The sequence below is a fragment of the Chiloscyllium plagiosum genome, chromosome 3 (assembly GCF_004010195.1).
Source record: "Chiloscyllium plagiosum isolate BGI_BamShark_2017 chromosome 3, ASM401019v2, whole genome shotgun sequence".
Classification (NCBI taxonomy): Eukaryota; Metazoa; Chordata; class Chondrichthyes; order Orectolobiformes; family Hemiscylliidae; genus Chiloscyllium; species Chiloscyllium plagiosum.
Genome location: NC_057712.1, coordinates 50,125,060 through 50,152,714, shown reverse-complemented (window position 1 = coordinate 50,152,714; position 27,655 = coordinate 50,125,060). Strand labels below are relative to the sequence as shown.

The 27,655-nt window shown below is 41.3% G+C and overlaps 1 protein-coding gene across 2 annotated transcripts in view; it reads right to left on the bottom strand.

The window, feature by feature from the left end:
* LOC122543221 (collagen alpha-1(XIX) chain) overlaps positions 1-24,884 on the bottom strand; it is a 412,403-nt gene extending 387,519 nt beyond the window's left edge. The window contains exons 1-2 of one of the 2 annotated variants that reach the window (XM_043681707.1): positions 24,832-24,884; positions 13,965-14,098 (exon numbers count right to left, since the gene is read on the bottom strand). In XM_043681707.1, the coding sequence (XP_043537642.1) occupies positions 13,965-14,052 (88 nt within the window). In that variant the 5' untranslated portion in view covers positions 14,053-14,098; positions 24,832-24,884. Of the gene's footprint in view, positions 1-13,964; positions 14,099-23,485; positions 23,725-24,831 lie in introns of those variants that run through there. The other variant, XM_043681699.1, reaches the window with a different exon arrangement.
* Positions 24,885-27,655: the final 2,771 nt, after the last annotated feature.

Here is a 27,655-nt window from a genome sequence, read left to right as displayed (position 1 = left end):
TTGCTTTCCCAAAATGCAGCACCTCGCATTTGTCTGAATTAAACTCCATCTGCCACTTCTCAGCCCATTGGCCCATCTGGTCCAGATCCTGTTGTAATCTGAGGTAACCTTCTTCGCTGTCCACTACACCTCCAATTTTGGTGTCATCTGCAAACGTACTAACTGTACCTCTTATGCTCGCATCCAAATCATTTATGTAAATGACAAAAAGTAGAGGATCCAGCACCGATCCTTGTGGCACTTCACTGGTCACCGGCCTCCAGTCTGAAAAACAAACCTCCACCACCACCCTCTGTCTTCTACCTTTGAGCCAGTTCTTTATCCAAATGGCTAGTTCTCCCTGTATTTCATGAGATCTAACCTTGCTAATCAGTCTCCCATGGGGAACCTTGTCAAACGCCTTATTGAAGTCCATATAGATCACATCTACTATTCTGCACTCATCAATCTTCTTTGTTACTCCTTCAAAAACCTCAATCAAGTTTGTGAGACATGATTTCCCATGCACAAAGCCATGTTGACTATCCCGAATCAGTCCTTGTCTTTACAAATACATGTACATCCTGTCCCTCAGGATTCCCTCCAACAATTTGCCCACCACCGAGGTCAGGCTCACTGGTCTATAGTTCCCTGGCTTGTCTTTACCTCTGTTCTTAAACAGTTGCACCACGTTTGCCAACCTCCAGTCTTCTGGCACCTCACCTGTGACTATTAATGATACAAATATCTCAGCAAGAGGCCCAGCAATCACTTCTCTAGCTTCCCACAGAGTTCTCAGGTACACCTGATCAGGTCCTGGGGATTTATCCACCTGTAACCGTTTCAAGACATCTGCAGTCTGGACATTTTGCAAGATGTCACCATCTATTTCCTTACAGTCTATATCTTCCATATCCTTTTCCACAGTAAATACTGATGCAAAATATTCATTTAGTATCTCCCCCATTATCTGTGGCTCCACACAAAGGCCACCTTGCTGATCATTGAGGGGCCCTATTCTCTCCCTGGTTACCCTTTTGCCCTTAGTATATTTGCAAAAACCCTTTGGATTCTCCTTAATACTATTTGCCAAAGCTATCTCATGTCTCCGTTTTGCGCTCCTGATTTCCCTCTTAAGTAAACTCCTACTTTCTTTCTACTCTTCTAAGGATTCACTAAATCTATCCTGTCTATACCTGACATATATTTCCTTCTTTTTCTTAACCAAACCCTCAAATTCTTTAGTCATCCAGCATTCCCTATACCTACCAGCCTTCCCTTTCACCCTGACAGGAATATACTTTCCCTAGATTCTTGTTATCTCATTTCTGATGGCTTCCCATTTTCCAGCCGTCCCTTTACCTGCAAACATCTGCCTCCAATCAGCTTTCGAAAGTTCTTGACTAATACCGTCAAAATTGGCCTTTTTCCAATTTAGAACTTCAACTTTTAGATCTGGTCTATCCTTTTCCATCCCCATTTTAAAATGAATAGAATTATGGTTGCTGGCCCCAAAGTGCTCCCCCACTGACACCTCAGTCATCTGCCCTGCCTTATTTCCCAAGAGTAGGTCAAGTTTTGCACCTTCTCTAGTAGGTACATCCACATACTGAATCAGAAAATTGTCTTGTACGCACTTAAGAAATTCCTCTCCATCTAAACCTTTAACACTTTGGCAGTCCCAATCGATGTTTGGAAAGTTAAAATCCCCTCCCATAACTACCCTATTATTCTTACAGATAGCTGAGTTCTCCTTACAAGTTTGTTTCTCAATTTCCCTCTGACTATTAGTGGATCTATAATACAATCCCAATAAGGTGATCATCCCTTTCTTATTTCTCAGTTCCACCCAAATAACTTCCCTGGATCTATTTCTGGGAATATCCTCCCTCAGCACAGCTGTAATGCTATCCCTTATCAAAAATGCCTCTCCCACTCCTCTCTTGCCTCCCTTTCTATCCTTCCTGTAGCATTTGTATCCTGGAACATTAAGCTGCCAGTCCTGCCCATCCCTGAGCCATGTTTCCGTAACTGCTATGGTATCCCAGTCCCATGTTCCTAACAATGCCCTGAGTTCATCTGCCTTCCCTGTTAGGCCCCTTGCATTGAAATAAATGCAGTTTAATTTATTAGTTCTACCTTGTCCCAGCCTGCCCTGACTGTTATCTCACTTCTGTTCTCAATTGTACCCGTCTCAGATTGATCTCTTTCCTCACTATCTCCCTGGGTCAAGAAAGAATCCACTATACTCACTCCTGCAACCTTTCTCTCGGACAGACTTAAAACAACAATTAACTTATCTGATTCTGTGCTGTGAATTTCGCCCAACAGTTCCTCCAAGATTAGTTGTGAATTTCACTGTTTGTTAATTTTCCCAGATGCACTCCGATGTCCAGCGATACATGAATTCAAACAGTAAAGGCGGTAACTGTGCAGGTTCTCTCTCTCTCTCTCCTGCACTGTCCTCACTATGTGCTTCCTTTGTCTGCTCTTCTCCCTTTTAAAACTGCTGTTGCTTTGACTCTTTTTTCCAAAGTTCCAAAACAATGTAACAGCATATAAAACAGTAATTGCTGCTAGTGCTGTCCATTAAGAAATAAATATTAGCTAGGACATGGGAGAATAGTCCTTTGCTCTACTTCATTATAGTGCCATGGGATCTTTCAACTCCAGCTGACAGGAATGCAGAGACTTGGAATAATAGCTGATCCAAAAAAATTGTACTTTCAGCAGTACCTTCTAGATAGGTTTAGAAGGTATAATAAACATAGAATAAGAGATCATGTTCCTAATCCAGGTCATTGGTGGGTGGCACGGTGGCACAGTGGTTAGCACTGCTGCCTCACAGCGCCAGAGATCCGGGTTCAATTCCCGCCTCAGGCGACTGACTGTGTGGAGTTTGCACATTCTCCCCGTATCTGCATGGGTTTCCTCCGGGTGCTCCGGTTTCCTCCCACAGTCCAAAGATGTGTAGGTCAGGTGAATTGGCCATGCTAAATTGACTGTAGTGTTAGGTAAGGGGTAAATGTAGGGGTATGGGTGGGTTGTGCTTCGGCGGGGCGGTGTGGACTTGTTGGACCGAAGGGCCTGTTTCCACACTGTAAGTAATCTAATTCCTTTGTCCAACCATGTACTGTCTATCCTCTCATGGTTTTAAGTATACTAACAGAAAGGAAATTTTAAACTCAGTCCATTCTCATAGAAACAGGTAAAAGGTTAAAATGGAAAGAGGGTGTTCGCACTGAATTCCTGTTCTCTGATGACCAGTTGAGCTTGCCTGAATCCAGGCATAGGGGAATGCTGTCTGCCCCAGAGAAGTGGCAATCTATTTTCAATTATGCCTGAGTGTCCATGTACCTATATCTGGAACACCAACAACATTTTAAATGCAGTTCCCATTTAAGGCTCAGATGGTGCCAGCCCTATCAGAAGCTTAGCCACAAGAAGTTCAGGGATAAGGAGGACCAGGAGCATCCTACCCCTGGCTTTTACCTGAACAATCCCAGACATGAACAAGTCTTTATTTTAAAAGAAGCTTTCCAAATTTGACTGAAACTTTAACTTTCTGTGGTTATCTGGGGATGATGACTGACTTGCTGTGTGTTTCCAACACTTCCAGATTTTATTCACAATAATTTCACCTCGCCTCCTACACTCCTGCTCTAACTATATTCAGTAAAATAATATGATGAACCTTTAACTTCACAAAATATATCTTCCATGTTTTTCAAACATATCCAACTAGAGAATTTGCAAAATGCATTGACAGTTTTCATTTCACATCTATGCTGAATCCATTTTCACAGAACTGCCCATCCGCTTGGGAATATGAACATTAATTTATAGAGGACCTTAAACAACGTAAAGTATCCCTCACAGGACCGTCGCCAGCAAAGTTTGGCACTAAGCCACATAAGAACATAATAACATAAGAACTAAGAGCAGGAGTAGCCGCTGGATCTTGCTCTGCCATTCAGTATGACCACAGCTGATCTCATCTTGGCTTCAACTCCAGTTTCCTGCCCACTCTCCAAAACGCTTCAACCTGTGACTAATTTTTAAAAATCTATTACCTGCTTAAATTTACTCAATGTCCCAGCATCCACTGCAATATGGGCTCGTGAATTCCATAGATTCAAGACCCTTTGAGAGAAGTAACTCCTCCTCATTTCTGTTGATGTCTGCCACATCCTAAAATTATGACCTCCGTTCTAGATTGCCCCATATGATGAAACATACTTTCAACACCTATTTTGTCAATCCCCTTTAGCACCTTATATACTTCAATTAGATCTCCCTTTCTTCCAAACACCAAAGACTATAGGCCTAAACTGCTCAATCTCTTTTCTTAAGACAAGAAATCTCTGGAATCATTCTAGTGAACCTCTAATGTAACTACAGCCCCCCTCAAGTCAGGGGTCCAAAATTGTGCAGAATATCCCTGTTGTAGTTTCACTAATGCCTTGTACATTTGAAGCAACACTTTTTTTAAGCCTATTTTTATCCTCTATCCTTTTTACAATAAATGCCAGAATTCCATTTGCCTTCCTTATTACCTGCATACTACAAAGATATCTGAGGACAAGTAACCAAGTACTCAACACTTCTTTTTCACCTTAGATACTTTCCAGCCCAGCAGTTTCAAAATCAATTTCAATAACTTCAGAAACAGATCACATTATGGCTGTTCTCCATTTTCCTTACCTACCCATACCACCTTCCCACCCTCCCATCCCACAATCCCAACAGACTTACCTTTTTTAACCTACTCCCACCTTTTCACAAGTTAATTTACACCCATTATGCAGCCATTTTGCTTTCTGCACTCAGCTGGAAATGTGTTGCTGGAAAAGCGCAGCAGGTCAGGCAGCATCCAGGGAACAGGAGAATCGACGTTTCGGGCATGAGCCCTTCTTCAGGCTTATGCCCGAAACGTTGATTCTCCTGTTCCCTGGATGCTGCCTGACCTGCTGCGCTTTTCCAGCAACACATTTCCAGCTCTGATCTCCAGCATCTGCAGACTTCACTTTCTCCTTTTTGCACTCAGCCTCAATGTATTCTGTCAATGTATTAAAATCATTTCCAACACTTTTCAGTTCTGAATAAAAATTCTAAAAATAGAAATTCAGACTAGAAACATCAACTCTGTTTCACTGTTCATAGATACTGCCAGATCTGGTGAGTTTCTCCAACATTGTCAGTGTTTGTTTCACATTTCCAGCATCTGCCATATTTTGCCTTTAGCCAAATATTAACATGCATGACATGTTAACATGTATCTTAAAGAAGATAATTAATAGAGAGGGATGTGGAAAGGTGAGGGAGAGAATCTCAGAGTTAAGGATCCCAGGCAGCACAGCCACAAATCATGGAGTGAGGAGAATTGAACATTAATAGAAGGACAGAATTGGAGGCATGTAGAGATCTCGGATCAAGAAATAATGTTCAAAGTAAACATAGAAGACTTTGAAAAGTCATTTTCATATTGGAAAATGGTTAGGAATATAATGTAAAAAGCTATAATCAATACTAAAAGCTATAATCAAGTAAAAAGTTATACTTGGAAGAAACTATCCATTATGCAGACCCCAATCTTTCTCAAACTAAACCAAATGCTTCCTAATTGTAGAGTAGCCACTCTGCACCCTAAAGGTTCTATGTAGGTTCAAACTGAGTGAACAAGAAACCAGATCCAACAAAGATGTCATTCAAAGTGCCTTATGTTAGACATTATAAAACAAAAATACATTTTTTTCAAAAATCATTTTAAAATAAAAATTCTTTTTGGTGCAGACTGTTTAAAAAAAATTGGGAACAGAGAGACACTAATGAAAGCGACCAGCAATGGGATTGTCAACTTACAAATGGCCAGTTGTGAGCTGACTGTGGAAAACCTCCGGAAAGATCCCAGTGGCAGACCCAAACAGATGCCAAAGCTCCACAAGGGCCTGGAGGGCATTGTGCAGAGCCTCGGCCGGTAACCACAAGGCTTCTTTCCAGCTCTGCCTCCATTGTGATGCAGATATTAGCGAGTGGCAAGTCACCCCCGAGGAGGGGGCACCGCCAATATCAAGATGAGGTGCCCATGCAGTCCCTGTCCTGTGGTGGCAGCGCTCACCACTGTTGGTAAGGCTGTCATCCTTGCAATGATTTAGGCCTTCTGATTGGGCTGGCAGGTGGCTGGAACATGCCTGATGTCTTCAATGTCTGGCAGATGCAGAGACAGCCCATCAGAGAGGCTGTAGCTCAAATGGGAAGACTGAAGGCCACACTGACAGCCAACATGGCATCAGGACTGTGAAATATTTTGGAAATATTTCTCCCCCACCGACACCTGAACAAGTAGCTATCCATCCAGCACACAGCACAAAGCATAGCATACAGCAAGGGCCAGAGATCCCTTATTACATTTTTACAGAGTCTGGATGGAAATGTCTGTAGCTTTCAAACATTGAAGTCATTGGGTTTAGAGAACCAACTCATTCACAACACAAGGGAAAGCCCTCCCCACAAAGTCACTGGCAAAAAATAAATCAACCCAGGTTGTGCAGCTGTTGATTCTGAACTGGTGGCATCAACAGACGTGACTGTTTGAATGAGCTGCTTCATATTTACGGACACTGGGTCACAAACCTTAGATCTAATTTCAAAAACAACCCTGCAGGATTGACTGAGCACATTCTGCTGTTCTCCCATCGTTTATCAGTGATGTACTTGTATTCTATCAAACTGGCTCCGGTGAGACCTACCTCCTCCCACAGCAAATGGTTGAAATTGGAATGAATATCAAAATATGTAAACATTTGAAGAGTAATGAGAGATTACTATTTTAGATGTACACCTGAATGCATTGGGTTCAAGTGTTGCAAATGTTTTGAAGACGTATTTGATGGCTTCACTCCATACAAATATATTTCAATTGTGATTCTTAAACCAACATTGACAGACAGTTTCTAGCTCTTTTACAGAATCTCAGATTTGTTAAGGTGCAGAAGGAGACCATTTGGCACGTTATGCCTGCACCGATTCTATTACCTAGTGCTATTCTCCTGCCTTTTCTCATATCCCTTCACACAAGTTATATCTTAATAAACAACCAATATTCTCTTAAATGCCTCCATTGAATCTGGCTCCAGCACATTTCCAGGCACATTTTCATATCTTCATTGGATGATAGAGCATTTTCTTAACACTTTTGCTTTTACGAGCTGGAGAAACCTCTCCCTATCTACTCTACTCATGTTGCTCATGACTTTGAAAACTTGTATCAAATCTCCAATTAACCTTCTTCTCACCAAGGAGAACAGTCCCAAATTTTTCAATCAATCCTGAACTGAAGTTTTTCATTCCTGGAACCATTCTTGTAAATTTCGTCTACACTCTCTCCAAACTGTTCAAATCGTTTCTATAATGTGGTACCCACAACTGCACACAATATTCCAGCTGAGATCGAACCAGTGTCTTGTACGAAATCAACACCATCTCCTTGATCTTCTATTCAATGCCCCTAACAATAAAGCAAAGAACATTGCATGCTTTATTAACTGCTTTTTCCATCTGTCCTGCTACCTTCAATGATCTTGGCACATGTTCACACAGGCCCACTTGCACCTGCACTCCCTTCAGAATTTTACCCTTGTTTCATATTGTCTTTCAATGTTCTTTCTAACAAAGTTCATCGTCTCACACCCATCGGCATTGAATGTCACTTGCCAGCTCCTGCCCTCAGCATCATTCTCCCAATGTACTTTTGGACTTCCACACATTCCTCTTTATGATTTACAATTTTTCCATGTTTAATGTCAGATGTTAACTTGTAAATTGTCCACTGCACATCAAGATCTAAATCATTAATATAAATCAGGAAAGAAGAAAAGAAACTCCCTCCATTAAATAATAATCAGCATAAGTATCAGTGCACCAGGTAGATATTACAAGCAGTGATCAGTTCAAGAGATGCAATTCTGGATTTGAAAGAGATAATGGCAACTAAAAGATTTTAGTAATTTATTTGAATGAATATCTTTAACAAGCTGCGGCCTCTAAAATCTAGGCCCATGCCTCCAGCAACTTCTTGCTTCACCATCTCCAATAAACTTCCCCTCTTCCATTGAAGTGAAACAGGCCTTTATCAATTCACAAATGACATCCTCTGTGAATTGTATCCTTTGTAGATATTTTTCTAATCAACCAGTTCTCATTGGTCATGCCGTTCTTCTGAAACAGATAGTCATAGAGTCATAGTGATGTATAGCACAGAAAGAGATCTTTTGGTCCAACTCATCTATACTGACCAGACATCCAAACCAATCTAGTCCTATTTGCCAGCACTTGGCCCCTATCCAGCTAAACCCTTCCTATTCATATATCCATCCACTACCTGACAGCTCATTCCATAAATCCATCACCTCTGCCTGAAAATATTGCCCCCTAAGTCCCTTTTAAATCTTGCCCCTCTCACCCTAAACCTATGCCTTCTAGTTCTGGACTCCCCCATCTCAGGGAAAAGACCTTGTCTATTTACGCGATCCAGGGAAAACAGACCCAATTTGTTCAGCCTCTCCCTCTAGCTCAAACCCTCCAAGTCTGGTAACATACTTGTAAATCTTTTCTGAACCTTTGAGTTTCACAACATTCTTCAGATAGGAAGGAGACCAGAATTACATGCAATCTTACAAAAGTGGTCTAACCAATGTCCTGAACTGCTGCAACATGACTTCCCAACTCCTATAATTTAAACCTGGGTCTCCTGGCTCAGAGGGAGGAGCACATCCTTCTTGACTTATTGGAAGCTTCTCGCATGGAAGTCCTTGTCATCCTCTTCCCACATCTATTGCCCTGGAGGAGAGCTGCAATAGCTTGGTTTCACCCATATGCACAGAAAATGCTAGTTCTGATGAAAAGTCACTTGACCTGAATTGTCAACGCTATTTCTTGTTTTTATCCATGTGGGTATTGATAGACAGCTGACATTTACAGCCAATCCCTAATTGCCCTTGAGAAGGATTGCTAGACCTTGTGTGTTTGCTGCACTCTCAATTTTAATTTCAGATCTCCAGCATCCACAGCATTTTCCTTTTTCATTCATCTGCAGTGAGATATTTTCACTGTTAATTCTGGTGTACCCTAAGGATCAATACTTACCCGCCCCCACCCCCCACCCTCCTATTTCTCGTCCACATGATGTCTCTTAGCAACAGCATCTGAATGTAGAGCACTAGATTCCATGTGAGTTCAAAACACCCAGCCTTATAAGACCACAAGACATTGGAGCAAAAATACGCTATTCTGCCCAGCAAGTTTGCTCTGCTATTCAACAAGATCATGGCTGATCTGATAACCCACAATGCCGCTCCTGATTTGGCTCCTGGTCCCCTTATTGATTAAACCTTTATCTCAATTTTGAATATACATAATGATGCAGTCCCTACATCTCTCTGCTGTAAAAGAAATTCCACAGATTTGCTACCCTTAGAGAAGAAATTCGTCCTGTCCTGAGTTTGCGATTATCTATTCTGGTCCTCAAAAACTAATGTCATTGGTCAAGTTTTGGTCAACTGCCAAACAAAATCTCCTTGCGTGCCTGATTTTGTGTCTACGATGTGTCTTAAGGATGTTTTACTGCATGGGAGGTGCTACATAAGTGCAACTTGGTGGTGGAGTTGACATGTAACTTCCTGCGGATAATCCTGAAGATACACAAAACTGGATTGAAAAGAAAATGGATGCTAAATGAAAGATTGAGATATCATGAATCAAAAGTTTGCTCTAAGAAGTGGACTTTGATCAAAATGGAAGAGAGGGAGGGATTTTTTAGATTAGATTACATTAGATTACATTACAGTTTGGCCCAACAAGTCCACACCGACCCGCTGAAGCATAACCCACCCATACCCCTACATTTACCCCTTACCTAACACTACGGGCAATTTAGCATGGCCAAATCACCTAACCTGCACATCTTTGGACTGTGGAAGGAAACCGGAGCACCCGGAGGAAACCCACGCAGACACAGGGAGAATACTGGAATGTGGGGCCAAAGTATTTGGTGGGCTGGCCACCAGTGTTTGGGTAAGAGCAAGTGAGGTTTCTGCTTAATATTGTCAGTGTTTATGATTATTTTTAATTAATTCACACACATGGGCATCATTGGCAGTGCCAGAATTTATAGTCCATCACTAATTGCCTAAGGACAGTTAAGAGTCAACTGTATTGTTGAGGGTCTAGGATCACACATAGGCCAGCAGCTTCCTTCCCTAAAGGAGATTCATGACCGATGGGCTTTTCCCTAAAAATGGTTTCATGGTCACAATTAGAGTTTTAATTCCAGATTTTTGTTTATTCAGATTTCACTATTGTGGGATTCAAACCTGGTGCCCAGAATATTACCCAGGTTTCAGGATCAATAGTGCAGCAAGAACACCGCCAGGCCATCACTTCCCCTTGGCAGGTCTGTCTTGGCAAAAGTTCATCTTTTTGAATTAGTTTTGATTGGCATTAGTGGGGAGCAATGCTGTGAAAATATAGTTGATATCCAAATCAATGCTCTGTACAGACAGTAAGTCATATATCCTACAGGGCATAGTCTGAGAATGAGGGACAGAGTGCTCAGCAGAGATAGTAGGAAGGACTTCTACACACAAAATGTGATAGATTTTTGGAACTCACTTACACAAATGGCAGTTGCTTTTAGACCAGTTGTTAATTTCAAATCTTAGGTACATAAAGTTTTGTGAAGCAAAGGTATTAAGTTATATGGGCCAAAGGCAGGTAGATGGAGTTAGATCACAGATTAATAATGATCTCATTGAATGGTGGAACAAGTTTGAGGGGCTCAATGACTTGCTCCTGTTCCTATGTTCCTATTATCACCTTCTAAAGGCCAACTAGAGATGAGCAATACAGGCTGGCCCAGTCAGTGATGCCCACATCCCATGAATTCATGAATTTTAAAAGAATGACTGTCTAGTGACAAAATTAGAAAGCTATTGGCAATTTTGGAGAGAATGGATTGCAGTCAGCATCATGCAAGGTCCATTAAGTTCAACAGGAATAAGCTCAAATAAGGGAGCTTATCTAAGACCCAGAAAATATTATAGTGGCCACTGGTGAACCCTTCAATACCACCATCTACTTCGAACCACTGTCAGTCAGTTCTAAAGAAGGGTCACTGGATTTGTCATTTTTGTTTCAGATTGCCAGCATTTGCAGTATTTTGCTTTCATAACAATTATATATTCTTCCTTGTTCTCCCTTGTACAGCATTAATCTTCTTTCCATGCAATGAGCACCCATGGCAGAATATTTCAACTCTTTCTCCACTTTGCTCCCTGTTTACATCTCCCTACCCGTGCTTGCCTTCTTCTCTTATTTATGATCTATTAATTCCTTGTGGACAATCAAGGGCACAAAGCTGGCCCTAACAATCAAAGTTTTCCAGAAAATACAGTATTTATTTTCATTTGAAAAGTGAAACTATCTAACGTTAAACCCAAATACAAGTATTTACTTTTTCATGATATATTTTGCATCTGTGGAACAAATTGCAATGTCTTGAAATATAGTCAATCTATATAAATAACTGCTGATGAATATCCATTACCCACTTAATGGTTTTCAAGCCTGTACTGTTACAGAGTGAGTTTGTCTTCAGAAGAGTCACATCCTCTGTTAGAGAGTGAGTGCTTCCCAAAAGTCCTTTTGAAACACAACACATGCCCACAGGGACCAGCTGCTAGCAGTGTAACTCAATTAAGTAGATTCAAACCTCAAGCTAAAGACCATTCATCAAACGCAAATGAGTAGGACTTAGTCTCACTATGTGGTGAGCTCATTGTGTGCCAAACATGGGCTCATGCATGAAGTACATCCAAATATTGTGGGTTAATGTGAATCTTAAATATACTTCCCAAAAACATGTGACTATAAGTTAAGAAAAGATCTCAATGAATATTGTCCACCACTAGTAATGAGTATTAATGGAGATTAATTTAATTCACTTTGTCAAACGGATCAAAATTGTCTCTCCTGTTGTAAACATCCACTTTACTTTTTTATGTTGAACTCTTTCTGTAAATTTTTATTTGAGAATTAAATGAATCTCAGTCACTTTTATTTTGAAACATATTTTTCCATAAGTCTTTATCTATATTAGAATGGACTGGGCTTAAGGAAGGCAAACAGAGAGTGACTCCCAAGTTTGGAACATAAGTACTTGAGGTCTCAGAAGATGATGGAATGAGAAGACTGGGAATCACCTCAATGTGAGAAGTTTATGTTCTATAAACAAGAGTGTACACAGCTGCAATGTTAGCAGTGAATATAGGAAACCCGGGGCCAAACAACAGGATGGAGTACCTATAGAATGGAAGAGTCTTGGAGAGTCCTGTGGCCTAGAATGTGTTCAGAAAGGTCTGGGATCTGGAGCTTAAGCTTATCAGTGTCCTATAATGCTGAGCTCTTAGACATAACAAATATCATGTTGAAAGTTCAAGAAACAATTTGGTATAGAGTAAATCTTGAAAATAAAGGAAAAACTGAGGTCGTTGACAATGTGTCGATAATTGATTTTCAATGATAACTAAATAAAAAGTAATTTCTAATTATCCATCTTCAATTACCCTGGAGAAAGTGGTGGTGAGCTTCCTTCTTGAACGGCTGCATTGGGTTTCCTTCAGTGTTGCTGAGTCAAAATCCTGGAACTACCTCCCTAATAGCATTGTGAGTGTCCCTATATCACTACTATGAACTATCACACAATATCACTATGAACTATAGTGGTTCAAGAAGGCAGCTCACCAACTTGACAAAGGCAACTAGCAATAAACAATAAATGCTAGCCAAGGCAGTAATGCCCATTTTACGGAAAGAATAAAAAAAATCAAGTGAGTTAACATTAACAAGCTTAATTAAACATAACGCAGTATACTGGACAGGGTAGGAGAGAGCTGGTCTGCGACTCTACAAATGGGTCTTTGCTCCATCTGATTTTAACATTATCATGACATAACTCCATACAAGTATGCTGAATAGCTGCTATTAGAGTAAGTGTAGAGTTAACTTAGGGCTCTTGTAAAGTTGTAGTACTGTCTTGAGCACTGAGTCAGTAGGCCCATGTTCACACCCCACCTACTCCAGAGATATGTGATTACTTGCACTGGAAAATACCTACCGTTAATCCTTTACTCCACATATAACATACTGAATCATTAATAATGTGCTATTATCTATATTTATATTTAAAATATAAGGGACTCAGTGCTGGAAAATGGATCATGTCTTGCTAACAGATTGTCCCAGAGGGCTTTCTTGCCATCCATTTTTGGGACTGGGTACTACTAAGAATGTTGGTGAATCATGAGTTGTAAGTTATACTGTGTGCTTTATACTGCTGTGTGGTTAAAGGAAACTGAATTCTGGAGAGAAATGAAAACAGAATTATTGGGCAATGATGACATGAGAAGGCAACTGCTTCATTAGCTCTCTGCTTACATTGGCAAGATTGCACATGAATTTTAGAAGATTAGCAGGCTACATAGAGACCTTTTAAACTTTGTCAAGCACGGATATCAATCTTATGAAAGTTGCAAAAGCTAGCTTCTGTAAACAATCTTCTATCTCTTGTCAAAATGTGGTCACAGTGACTCGGTATCAAGTGATAAACTGTGGTAGTAAGAAGTCAAAAACCATTGGGCAACATATGGAAACGAGTGTAACTGGCTGAGAACATAACATGTAGCTATCAAGACAGCTTCAATTTTAAACAAGTCCAATAATTCTAGTTCATTCTTCATTGCAAACTAATCAAGGATTTTATCTTTATGTAGACTGCCTTTCTTAATAAATGACTATTCAAGAATGTGATTTTTTAAAATTTAAACAGCTTAGATATAGTGACAATACAGGATGATAATTATTATAAACGCACATAGAAAAAGATGGCAGATACATTGTAATTGTGGAGGCAATGGAATTGTGAGTCATACCTGCTCGTTTATTAACAAACTTCCCGCAGATTATGTGAATCAGAATCGTCACCCAAAGGAAGGCAATCCAAAATGCCACGTGCTTCATTTCTCCTTCAATTCATAAGAACAATAGCCAGAAAATATGCAGAGACCTGGAGAAATCAGCACAGTTTGGAACAGATGTAGAACAAGGTTTGCACACATGCAATTCATCAATACAAGGATACAAATACACACAGATAGATGCACAACAAAAGATAGCCGTTACTTGTAAATATAAAGATCCATACATACTCACACTCACACAAACAAACATACATACTCAGCCAAAAGTTTATGCTCATACAGACACATACACATGCATTTCCATACAGACACACATTCACAACACACACATAAAGACACATATACACCTACACACATACACACAAATTTTGCTGCTGTTGAGAATAGAAAACATCATCTAACAGTCACGGTGTCAGGTTTAACTATAACAATGCAAAAGACTCCAAGAACCTTTTAAACTGGATCTTGTTTATTTTTCTAATGTATACACAACCTCCACCCCCACCTCCCACCCCTTATCAACCTCTATCACTGTGTTTGTGTGTTTTATCTGTTTTTAATGGTGCACCTTATTATTATCTTTCCCAGGGTGAGCAACTAACAAAATTCTCCTTTCTTGCACGGAAGAAAATTTTGCAGTGGGTGCCTTAATTTTGGCATGTTAATTGTGCTATGAAGGCGTAGAGGTCCTATACCTTTAAGAGAGTTAAAAAGCTAGCAAGGCCTGCTGTACACAGCACAAAGTGCTCTGAACAGGGTGACAATGTAACACTTGGTCAAAACAGCTAGCAGCAGATGGGTTGCCATGAGACAAAAACAAATTCAAATTCGGCAAAACAGTTTAAATTATGCCCCAAGACACCAAAATCCAATGAAGTTTGAATTTAGTATCTTGATAATATTAAAACCAATGAAACAATCTGATGTTTTGGGGTATAAAACCAGACATTTTTGAACAGTTGTGGGAGAACTGCCAAAAGACCAACAAATGTAGGCTGCTAGCTCAGAGCTCTCGAAGAGAAACCTGTCTCAGGAAGACTTTGCACAGCAAAACATCAAAACCAACCTGGAGAAAATTTGCAGAGGAAATTCGGCAAAACTGACTAGTTTTGAAACGGGATTTTTTTTTTGTAAATTTTAATCAGGATGTTTTAATCAGATTAGTATTGTAAAGTGGAAGGTAAAAGAGAGATTTAAGAGAGAGGAGTTGTAAATAGTTGTTGGCTTTAATATTCTCTGTTGGACTTAAATAATAAAGTTGTTAATTTTTACTGTAACTAGTGACCTCTGGGATAATTCTTTGCCTCTTGAATTGTAACAGATTACAGCATAGGGTGGTTTAAATTAGCAGAGGGGTTTACCCCGTATCGTAACAATTATGTGATAGCTACAGCTAAAAAAAAGTTTTAAAATCTTTGTAGTGGCCAACTCAAGAGGTTATAAAGAAGGAGCTGACTCCTCCTCCTCATGTGGTTGTAGTAAGAGATATACATACATACACAGACAAACCAAAACCACTTTCTGGATGCTTTGGGATACTAATAGTGGGTTATTCATTCACAGGGTGTTGAATGAAACACTCTATACCACGTGCTGTTAATATGTAAATACACTGTGAAAATAGCATGCCAAATGATAAGCAAATAGCTGCAAAAAACCCTGAACACAGATCTGTGAGTAGTGTGTCTTGTGGGGTCAATCTATATGACTGGTATACGACAAACAGAATGACTGATTTTCATTACAAGAGCTCATTGACTTCAATCTTCCACTTGTAACCTTTCAGTTGGATCACCCAGGCAAACCACTAAGTGACAAATAGTGCAGTCACTCCAGACAAGGATGTGGAGAAATGCTGACCAAAACATCAGTCACTTGATTATGGTAATAAGGGGCAAACAGACTTTTGCTTCAACTAGCTATTTGTTTGCGCCAAACCATCGACAAGATAAAATCTGAGCGCAGTATGTGAGAGCTTTGAGACAAGCTGTAATGCCTCACAGAACTTTGAGCTTTCTGTTTAAACACAAAAAGAATCAGTGCACTAAGATTTTGAATTAATTCCCTGGGCAATGACGTTGTGTAGTTAAAAACACAATAAAAATAGAAAGGGATTTTGTATTGAGCAACATGCAAATAATTTGTCACTGTTTAACCACAGCCAGATATAGATATTTTAATCACAGGTTCTTGACTCTGAAAGACAAATCAATGAGATATTTCAAACATCAGAGCTCAGCAGAAGCCTTTCCACATTTTGGATGCCAATAAATAATTCTCAGATTTCTGATTCTTGAGAGAAATACCATTTTCATTATTCTCATAGTTAGCTCTAATCAGAGTTGGTGTTCAGAGTACAGATCTGGTATGGGAAAGCTGGATTTGTTTTTGTTATATTTGCTGACTTCAGACAACAATTACATTTGTAGGATTTTTGGTCAAAAGCATAACAATGAGACATGAATGGCTTGAAAGCAGATTTACCACCACAAGAACTGTTCAACACAGATCAGAGGTTTAGGTTCCATCAGAATGAATCAATACCGTCACTGTAATAAAAGCTGGGTGGAATTATTTTAAATTCTCATGCACCATGTTAATATCTAATCAATCATTCAGGAGCAAACCATGGTTAAACATTGGTTGGGGTCGATTACAAATAAAAAGAAACTGGAATGTAGCAGTCAGTGATATCAGATCAATATATACTTAAATAAAAATGATGATTTATTGCAAAGCCATGAGAAATGTGTTCTCTCCCAACCTACTGCTCTCATCTTCACTGCATCCGGCTTCCTGCTCTGTAATTAAAGATAGCTTGCTGTGTTTGCATGGTTTTCAGTTACAACGTTTTCAAAGCCATTTTAGGTCTACACATGTAACAACTCCAACACAGTCATGAAGTTGAAAGATCAGTTTGACACCAACCAAGTGTACTCCTTGGGTCCAATATTGCTTAAGGAACAAAGCGGTTTATTGATTTGGATCACTAAGTAATTCAGGAGAAATGAGGAGGATGAGGAGAGGTATCAGCGGTTTGCTGGAAGGCTGGGTGGTGACAAGGACATCGCTGTCAATTCTTTTCACTAAGACTGCATTTTAGATTAGATTACTTACAGTGTGGAAACAGGCCCTTCAGCCCAACAAGTCCACACCTACCCACCGAAGCGCAACCCACCCAGACCTATTCTCCTACATTTCACCCCTTCACCTAACACTACGGACAATTTAGCATGGCCAATTCACCTAATCCGTACATTTTTTTGGACTGTGGGAGGAAACTGGAGCACCCGGAGGAAACCCACGCAGACACAGGGAGAATGTGCAAACTCCACACAGTCAGTCGCCTGAGGTAGGAATTGAACCCGGGTCTCAGGCGCTGTGAGGCAACAGTGCTAACCACTGTGCGACCGTGCCGCCCACCATAGAGGTGACCAAACTGTTCGCAGAGCAGTCTTAATGGATCAACTTCCTTCAGAATATCCAGGGTGACCAACTGTCCACCTTTTTAAAGGATTGTGTCTTATTTTGACTGTCTTTCAGATATCTCCTTTTCTTGAATTTCTTGGACAGCCTAAGGGAGATTGACACCAGGAATTCCAATTGAGTGATTTGAACAGGATTGCAAGTCTGAGTTTTCCAGCAGAAAGGGAGCTGATAATGTTGTGATTTCACAAGATAGTGCAAGACCACCCATTCACTGCTCTTTTGGTTACCAGTAGAAACAACCTCTTTTTCGTAAGCATTGAAGGCCCAGCGCTGAAACTGAAACTAGAAACCTTACTTTTCCCAAATGCAATCCAACCCGTGCAGCTCAAAGTAACTTTGATAATACTTTCTAGTTGGAGCTAAAGCACCCATGTAAACTAGCATTGGAGTACCAGTATGCCAGGTATATCAATATTCCCCAGCATACTAATATGCCTTGGCATACCAATACACCAGTTCTATTAGTATACCATAGACACTTGGTGCAGTTGTATCATACTTGGGTAAGGTCCTAGAGTATTGTGTGTATGCGGTTTTGCTCTCCTTATCTGAGGAAGGGTGTTCTGGCTATGGAACAAGCACAACAAAGGTTTACCAGACTCATTCTCGGAATAACAAGACTGACATTCTTGATAAATTAGGAGTTTGTTCAATGGAGTTTACAGTAAAAGGTAAGGTAAAGTCACCACAGTTCCAGAGGGCAATAGGGTTTGTCTCTTGTTAGAGACTTGAGAGACTTTCAAAGTGACCTCAACTCATATGGGAATTGAACCCATGATGTTGGCTTCACTCTGCATCTCAAACAAAACCAGTCGACTGAGATGAGGAGAACTTTCTTCATCTGGAGAGTGGTAAGTGGCAAATTCCCTGTCACAGAAAGAGGTTGCAACCAAACTATTGAATGTTTTCAAGAAGGAAAAAGGTTAGATAAGTTCTTAGGACTAGGAAATTAAAGGATTTGGGGAGAAAGCAGGAACGGGGGTATTGGGTTGAATGACAGAACAGGCACAAAAGGGCTAAATAACCTACTCTCCCTACTATTTTCTGTGATCCCACAGCACACAATATGCCATGAAATATCAATTTAACATGAGATGTTAATTCAACAATATTAGGATATTTAGGATCAATAAGAGGTAATTTAGTCTCTTAGGCCTGTCCTGCCATCTACTAAGATTTTGATTTACCTGTGACCTAACTATATATTCACCTTCATATCCCAAATCCTTTCATATCTTAGTTTATGAAAATCTCTCTCTCTCAGACTTAACAAATGACCCAGTATCTACTGTCATTGGTGGAAGATAGTGCTAAATCTCTGCCAGCCTTGCCTTGAAGTATCTCCTAACCATTTTTGAAATACTTGTCTTCAGCATTTAGGCTATTCTCCATAGTCCTGACATGAAAGCTTCTGTCTACCTACTTTGACAGTTCTTTTGATCAAATTGAAGGCCCAGTGCCTTCAATAACCCTTGGCTCTCTCCAGAACATACAACCCTAATCTGTATGAGCTCTCCTTGTAAATTAATCCCTGAAATTCAGGAAGGATTCTGTTAAATCTATGCTGCACTCCCATCGAGACTACTATATTCTTCCTAAGGAGTGGTGTCAGAAACATTTTAAACTGTGATCTAGGTGTGGATGAAACACTATTTGTAATCTTTCTCCTGGTGCTTTATATTCTCATCCTTATGACCAATGGATCTCAAACAGTGGAGGTTTTTCAGGTGGTCTAGGAGATATGTTGAAATTTCAGTTGGTAGGCATACATACAAATGGATTGAGTGTTTCCCACAGGAATTAGTACTTATGGACAAACACTGGGAGCGGTGGGAAAGGTGATACATGTTGCCATGAAAGCTTATTAAGATACAATTGATATTAATTATAAGCATCACATATCATCATAATTTAAATTTAGAAGTACTTCTCTATTTGAAAAGAGGTACTTCAACCATCACTGCCTCAAGTACAAAGGCTTGCATTTCGATAGTCTCCTGGATATAATTGTATACCTGTTTGTGACATTTTAATAACTATGTACATGACCTTCTAAGTGTCCTTGGACCTCTACAGTTTCTGGTATTTCATCAATTGGAAGTGTGCTTTCTATCCTTTGTAGTTCCAAAGTAGATAACCTAACAATGGTTACACTGAAATCCATTTGCCCCATCTTTTCCCATCCACTGAATCACTTTGTAACTTTACACTTCTATCTTCTTTGCTTCAACTACTGCCTATTTTATGTCATCAGCAAACTTGGGGATATGGCTTTCTATTCCATTCATTAAGCAACTATTAAATACAGTGAATTGCTGAGGCCCCACCAAAGATCCTCATGGGACACCACTAGCCATATCACGGCTATAACAATGCTCTCTCTCCTATCAGTCATCCACATTTTTTGTGTTAATAGATTAGATTACCTACAGTGTGGAAACAGGTCCTTCGGCCCAACCAGTCCACACTGACCCTCCAAAGAGTAACCCACCCATACCCATTTCCCTCTGACTAATGCACCTAACACTATGGGCAATTTACCATGGCCAATTCACCTGACCTGCACATTTTTGGACTGTGGGAGGAAACTGGAGCACCCAGAGGAAACCCATGCAGACACGGAATGTGCAAACTCCACACAGACAGTCGCCCGAAGCTGGAATCAAACCTGGGACCCTGGTGCTGTGAGGCAGAAGTGCTAACCACTGAGCCCCTATAATGTCAATAATTTACCATAATTCCATAAACTATACTTTATCAAAGTTTATTATGAAAGACTTTATCACTAACTGCTGGAAATGAATAAAAATAAAATTATTAGATATTTCTTTGTCTACTATTTTAATGAGCTCATCTACAAAATTCAATCAGATTCATCAGACAATATCTGTACAAATCTATGCTGGCTCTCCTGATCAGTTGAAGATTTTCAAAGTGTTCACTCTATGTTTAATTAAAATGTTGAGTAATTTCTCAACAAGTTGTGTTAACTGGTGCAGAATTCCCCACCTCTCCTGCCTCATCTTTCTGAAAAAGCAAAGCAACCTGTACAATTTTCCAAAATGAAAAGACCAGTTCTCCAACAGAGTGAACTTTGGAATAATATAGTTATGACATCTGATACTTCCTACTTCCTTTAAAACTTTGGCATCAATTATCATGGCATACCATTAGACGACTGCGTACCAATATAGCCCAGTGTACCAGCATATGGTATATCACTATAGATTAGTGTAGCAGTATGCCATGGAGAGCCAATTCTTTTTTACATTGGTATTTCCTGGAACGCCATTATATCTTGGAGTAATAGTATAGCTGGGAGAACCAGTATAGTTTGGCATACCCACTGTGAGAACACACCCGAGTGTGCTAATGAGAGCACACCAGTCAGTCAACAGCACTTAGACTGAAAGGCTCAATGGGAGACAGAGAACTGGACAAAATGACTTGCTTTCCTGCTGTAGCACTCACTCCTCCTCACACATTTTGCCCACAGAACCCTCTCTCCTTTCATTGCATTGTTCCCATTCAACACCAGGTCTCTTCAATGTGCCCTTCCTTGCCCTTTGATTGCCATTTACAGATAATCCATGCCCTCAATTAAAGGGACTAACTTCCCCTCTTGTGTCCTCAGCCATGCTCGCTCACAGTTATACCTTGAATCACCTGCTTTCTCAATCCCCTTTATACTCCATCTGCCATTCCTCCTTTTTCACTCATTCTAACATGTATCCCTCTCTAATTTATGGTTTCCATCTGTACCTCGTTCAAATAGTCTCTGTTCCTGTTTAACACCACTATTTTGCTCTAGATTTTTGTGCTCTAAATCATACGGGAGAGTTGTTAAACGTAAAAACATTGAAAATAAGTGCAGGCTCTTGCCATTTGGCCCTTTGAGCCTGTACCACCATTCAATAAAATCGTGGCTGACCATGCAACCTCAGCATCTTATTCCCACTCTCTCCCCATACACCTTGATTCATTTAGCCACATCCAGCTCCCTCTTGAATATATCTAATGAACTGGCCCCAGCAGCTTCCTGTGATAGAGAATTCCACAGATTCTCTGAGTGAAGGAATTCTTCCTCATCTAAGTCCTGAATGGCTTACCCCTTATTCTTAGACTGGAACCCCTTGTTCTGGACTTCTGCCAACATCGGGAACATTTTTCCTGCATCTCGCCTGTCCAGTCTCATTAGGATGTTATATGTTTCTATGAGACTCTCCTTCATTCTACTAAATTCCAGTGAATACCAGCCCAGTCAACCCAGTCATTCCTCGTATATCAGTCCTGCCATCCCAGGAATCAGTCTGATGAACCATTGCTGGATTCCCACAATAGAAAGAATGTCCTTTCTCAGACTAGAAGACCAAAACTGCACATAAGGCCTTGTATAACTGCAGCAAGGCATCCTTATTCTTATACTCAAATCCTCTCACTATGAAGAACAAAATCCATTAGCATTCTTCACTGCCTGCTGCACCTGCATGTCAACCTGCATGTCATTGTTCCACCATGACACCCAGGTCTCGTTGCACCTCACCGTTTCCTAAACTGCCACCATTCAGATAATAATCTGCCTTCCTGTTTTTATGACCAAAGTGAATAATCTTATATTTATCCTCATTATATTGCTGGTGCCAAGTATTTGTCCAAGTTACCCTGCAGCCTCGTAGCATCCTTCTCAAAGCGCACACTGCCACCAACTTAGTGTCATCTGCAAATTTGGAGATATGGCATTCAATTCCTTCATCCAAATCATTAATGCATATTGTGAAGAGCTGAGATTCCAGCACTGAACCCTGCGGCACCCTGTCAGACTGAAAATGACCTATTTAGTCCAATTCTCTGCTTCCTGTTTGCCAACCATTTCTCTATTCATGTCAATACATTACCTCCGATACCAGAAGCTTCAATTTTGCTTACTAATCTCTTGTGTGGGACCTTGCCAAAAGTCTTTTGAAACTCCAGATACGAAACATCACCTTAGTCACTCTTATCTACTCTACTGGTCACACCCCCAAATAAAAAAAAAACTTTCTCTCTCCACAGATGCTGCCAGACCTGCTGGATCTCTCCAGCACTTTCTCAAACTTCACATCTCCAATATCTGTAGTACTTAGTTTTCATTTAAATAACCTATTTGCATTCATAAGTCATCTATTTTCAGTCCAGAGTTTTGCTTTCTGTTTCCTGGTTCAGCAGCCAGCTCCCTTACATGCCAATCTGTTGAAAGATTTCTCAATGAAACGTTTTAAAAATATAACCCAGGCAATAAGAGCGCTGGGTGCCACTACTCATTGCATGTAACCGGAAGGGGGGGAGGGGGGGTGTTGGGGGTGCGGGTTGGGTGGGTGCTCAGAACATGAGATCCTAGACTGACAACCACATCTGTGCAGCGGAGGTGGGGGGAACGAGTCTGCGACTGCCAAAGTTTGCACGGAAATACTCGCCTGACACCCAATTCATACTTGGTGCCACTTTTAAAATAAAGACATCATCCTCCCTTTTCAGACCCACTCACGCTGGTGCTTGTCCACTCTGTATAAACTGGCTAAAGTGCATCTAGAGGGAAGAGCTGAGATGCCAAAACTGCAAATTATGTTTTATAATCATTCAGCACGCAATGGTGATGACTTCACTGCGAACCAAAGCTGGTGAATGAGCGAAAAAATGAAATTACAGTATTTCGTAACTACTTGAAAGAATCTCAGCTTGCTAAATAAAATTGGATACTGATAACTTGCCAATGAAATCAAGCTCACAGTTTCTCGTGAGCTTGGATTACAGAACTTGCCTCCTGTTTTGCTAATACCCCATCTGCAGGGCACTGCAAAGCTTCAAACTGTTACTGAGCAGAGCGACAGTCTCTACCTCAAACACAAAACTAGTTCCCGAAAAAAGGAAAGTCCAACTTTAGGACAGGTGCCAGTTCGCTTCGGTGATCGAATTCGCCTGCAGAGATACACGAAAAGAAGGTTTACCTTGTGGCAGGATTCCTCGGTGAGTAAGAACGGTTGAGGACGCTGAATCACTTCGGTGAAAGAACGGTTGTGGGCAGCCTAGTGGCGATAGCACCGCTGGCCATTAAGCAAGAACAGCCCCGACTGTCTCCTTATTTAGTTCATCGATCGGGCGGTCTCTGCAGACCCTCCCACCGAATTGAGAGGCGACCGGACAGGTCGCTGTGAATCATCAACGCCTTCAGTTTAACATGCACCAAATAAATAGTCACTGGAGGAAGATAGACAGTGCAGCTTCTTCATATATCACACAACAGAAGAAAGAAGGGCAAGACTCCCTCAACAGTGCCAAGATGCTAACGAATACAGAGACCACCTCCAGCAGATACCACTCAGTGTAAAATACACTTTCCCAGCACAAGTACGACACGCTGTGTAAAACTCGGTATCTCCAGCACAGATATCACTCCCTTAGCGTAAAACGGACATTCTCTAGTAAAAATATCACTAACTTAGTGTAAAAGAGGGCTTTCCCAGCACAAATATCTCTCATTTAATGTAAAAACTGTGTTTTTCCAGCACAGAAAACACCTTTACACATATCGTTATCATTCTACAGCTGGCATTGTTTGTTGACACGAAAAAACATTGGGCTAAATCCTGCTGAAATGATAGGTGTTTTCTGATTAAATAATCACTGTTATTAATGTGCAAATCAATAATCAATTTATGGCAAGGAAGAGACAATCTATGTCACGGTCTGTATAATAATGATGTTACATAGTGTACAAGGACAGCTAAGCTGAAACTTTATTGCTGGAACAGCACAGCAGGTCAGGCAGCATCTAAGGACAGCTAACCTGTCTTTAAAATGGTTATCAAGTCCTGAAATTGGCTCCCAAACCAAGAGACCATCCTTGGGAATTAAGCTAGTATTTAGACAAGACTGTTCTTATCCCAGGAGTAAATACCAAGATACCTCTTTGAAAGTCAAGCACCATTTTCAAGAGTAAACCGTACTCTCCAACAATGGCAGCCATGCACATGTGAACAGTTCTCCCTAGTTCACTATAACCCAACAACAAGAACTTATCCAAACAAATGGCTGAGATAGGAGCAAGTGAGAACTGCAGATGCTTGAAGATCAGAGTCTTCTGACACAAGGAGTCTTCTGAAGCACGGTAGGTCAGGCAGCATCCAAGGAGCAGGAGAATCGATATTTCAGGCACAAGCCCTTCATCAGGAATTATGTTGAAGGGCTTATGGTGAAATGTCTATTCTCCTGCTCCTTGGATGCTGCCTGACCAGCTGACCTTTTCCATCACCACACTCCCAACTAATGGCCGAGATAGTCAAAACTTAATTACCTTCACTAAAAGGCATTTAATATGGAAGAACCACACAACAGTTTTGGGATGACAACCATCTTCATTTTGATCAGTATAAGATTCTGTAAAACATAATTTTGACAGAATTCAAAGTATTATCAGAGGTAGAGAGTTTTCAAAAAGGAAAGAATGAAAGGCTTTGGCATTCAAGCAGTCCTTTGATAGCTGCACTAGATTGACACCTCATTTTTAGGTATGCCTGGTGCTGATTCTGACATGCCCAGCTGCACTCTCCATCAAGCTGCGGTTGATTCCCCTCGCTTGATGGTGATGGTTGGATAGGGCATATGCTGAATCATGAGGTTGCAGAATGTTGCTGGAGTACAAGTTTGCTGCTATTAATGGCCCACAACACCTCATGGATGCCCAATCCTGCTACATCTGTTCGAATCTGTCTGATTTAGCATGGTGATAGTGCCACAAAATACAATGGAGGATACTCACAATTGCTGGCTAATCAGTGACACCCACATCCCATGAGTGAATTTAAAAAAAATCTTCCTACCTGTGTTGCAGTTAATACTTGTATTGCTTTTTGATTTAGTAACTTCCATCAATTTTAGATTAGGTTCACTACAGTATGGAAACAGGCTCTTTGACCTAACAAGTCCACACCAACCCTCTGAAGAGTAGCCCACCCAGACACATTTCCCACAATTACCCGTAACAAATACACCTAACATTATGGGCGATTTAGCATGGCCAATTCACCTGACCTGCACATCTTTGGATTGTGGGAGGAAACTCACACAGACACAGGGAAAATGCGCAAACACCACACAGACAGTCATCCAAGGCTGGAATTGAACCCGGCTCCCTGGCACTGTAAGGCAGCAGTGCTAACCACTGAGCCACCATGTCACCCACATTGTGTCATAATCTAATTTTTGATCCTGTTTAAGAATAAAACATTGCTGCTAGTATGTTTTAAAACCTTTTTTCACACTGCAGCAATCCTGCAATTCTGCATTTATGCACTAAATTGAATACTGTGGCCATAAAAGCAGTTCAGAGGTTAGGAATCCTGCAGCATGTAACTCACCTCCCGTCTCCATAAAGCTTGTCCACCATCTACAAGACACAAGTCAAGATCTGATGGAATTATCTTCACTTGCCTGGTACAGCTCCAACAACACTCAAGAAGATTGACACCATCCAGGACAAAACAGCCCATTTGATTGGCACCCCAGCCACGAACATTCACTCCCTCAACCAATAATGCTCAGTAGCAGCTGTGTGTACCATCTACAAGATGCACTGCAAAAATGCACGAAGTCTTCTTCAATAATTTGAGTGGGAGCAGCGGCCGAGTAAAGGCGAACCCGGGAGACTACAGCTAAGGTAAGACAGTTTGTTTCAAAATTACTTACCTGTAGCGGGCAGCGGTGTTTTTTTTTCTCTCTTCACAAAAAGAGCGGGAGCAGCAGAGGAAGTGACGGCAAACAGAGGGGCAGCCGGGAAGGAGAACTGTGAGTATAAATACTCACCCTTTAATCACCAACGGTCATTTGAGTGGGAGCAGCGGAAGTGAGGTTGGAGCGCATAGCTGGGCGGGAAGGTAAGTGATTAGTATTTGAGTGGGTGTGTTCTAGACCCCAGGTAAGTGACTCAGTGTTATTGACTCAGTGCTCTTGTTTTTGGAGAAAGTGTACAGTCATGGCAGCGCAGGCAGTGGAATGTTCCTCCTGCAGGATGTTTGAGATAGGGGTGACCACCGATACTCCTGCCGACTTCGTCTGCAGGAAATGCAGTCAGATCCTGATCCTCACCGAACGAGTTAGGGAACTGGAACTGGAGTTGGATGAACTGAGGATTATTCGAGAGGCTGAGAGGGTGATTGATAGAAGCTACAGGGACATAGTAACGCCGGAGAACAGAGGTAGCTGGGTAACAGTTAGAGGTGGGAAGGGGAAGAAGCAGGCAGTGCAGGGTTCCCCTGTGGCCGTTCCCCTAAAAAATAAATATACAGCTTGGGAAACTGTTGGGGGGGACAGCGTTGCAGGTGTAAGCTGCAGTGAAGGGGTCTGTGCCCCTGAGACCCAGAAGGGAAAGGGGGAGAGGAGGAGAGCGCTAGTTATAGGGGACTCTCTAGTTAGAGGGACGGACAGGCGGTTCTGTGGACATGGGCGAGACTCACGGATGGTTTCTTGCCTCCTGGGTGCTAGGATCCGAGACGTCTCAGACCGTGTCTTCAGAATCCTTAAGGGGGAGGGTGTGCAGCCAGAAGTCGTGGTACACATTGGCACCAACGACATAGGTAGGAAGAGGGATGGGGAGGTCATTCAAGAGCTCAAGGAGTTAGGCAGGAAGCTAAAAGCTAGGACGGACAGAGTCGTCATCTCTGGGTTGTTGCCGGTGCCACGTGACAGTGAGGCAAAAAATAGGGAGAGAGTGCAGTTGAACACGTGGCTGCAAGGATGGTGTAGGAGGGAGGGCTTCAGGTATTTGGACAATTGGACTGCATTCTGGGGAAAGTGGGACCTGTACAAACAGGACGGGTGGCACCTGAACCAGAAGGGCACCAATATCCTGGGAGGTAGGTTTGCTAGCACTCTTCGGGAGGGTTCAAACTAATTTGGCAGGGGGATAGGATCCGGACTTGTAGTCCAGCAAGTAAGCTAGCTGTGTGACAGGATGCCCAAGACTGTAGGGAGGCTGTGGAGAAGGTAGCACTGACAGGGACTACTTGCGGACACAGAGATGGGCTCAAGTGCGTATACTTCAACGCAAGGAGTATCACAAATAAGGTCGGTGAACTTCAGGCGTGGATAAGTTCCTTTGACTACGTTGTTGTGGCCATCAC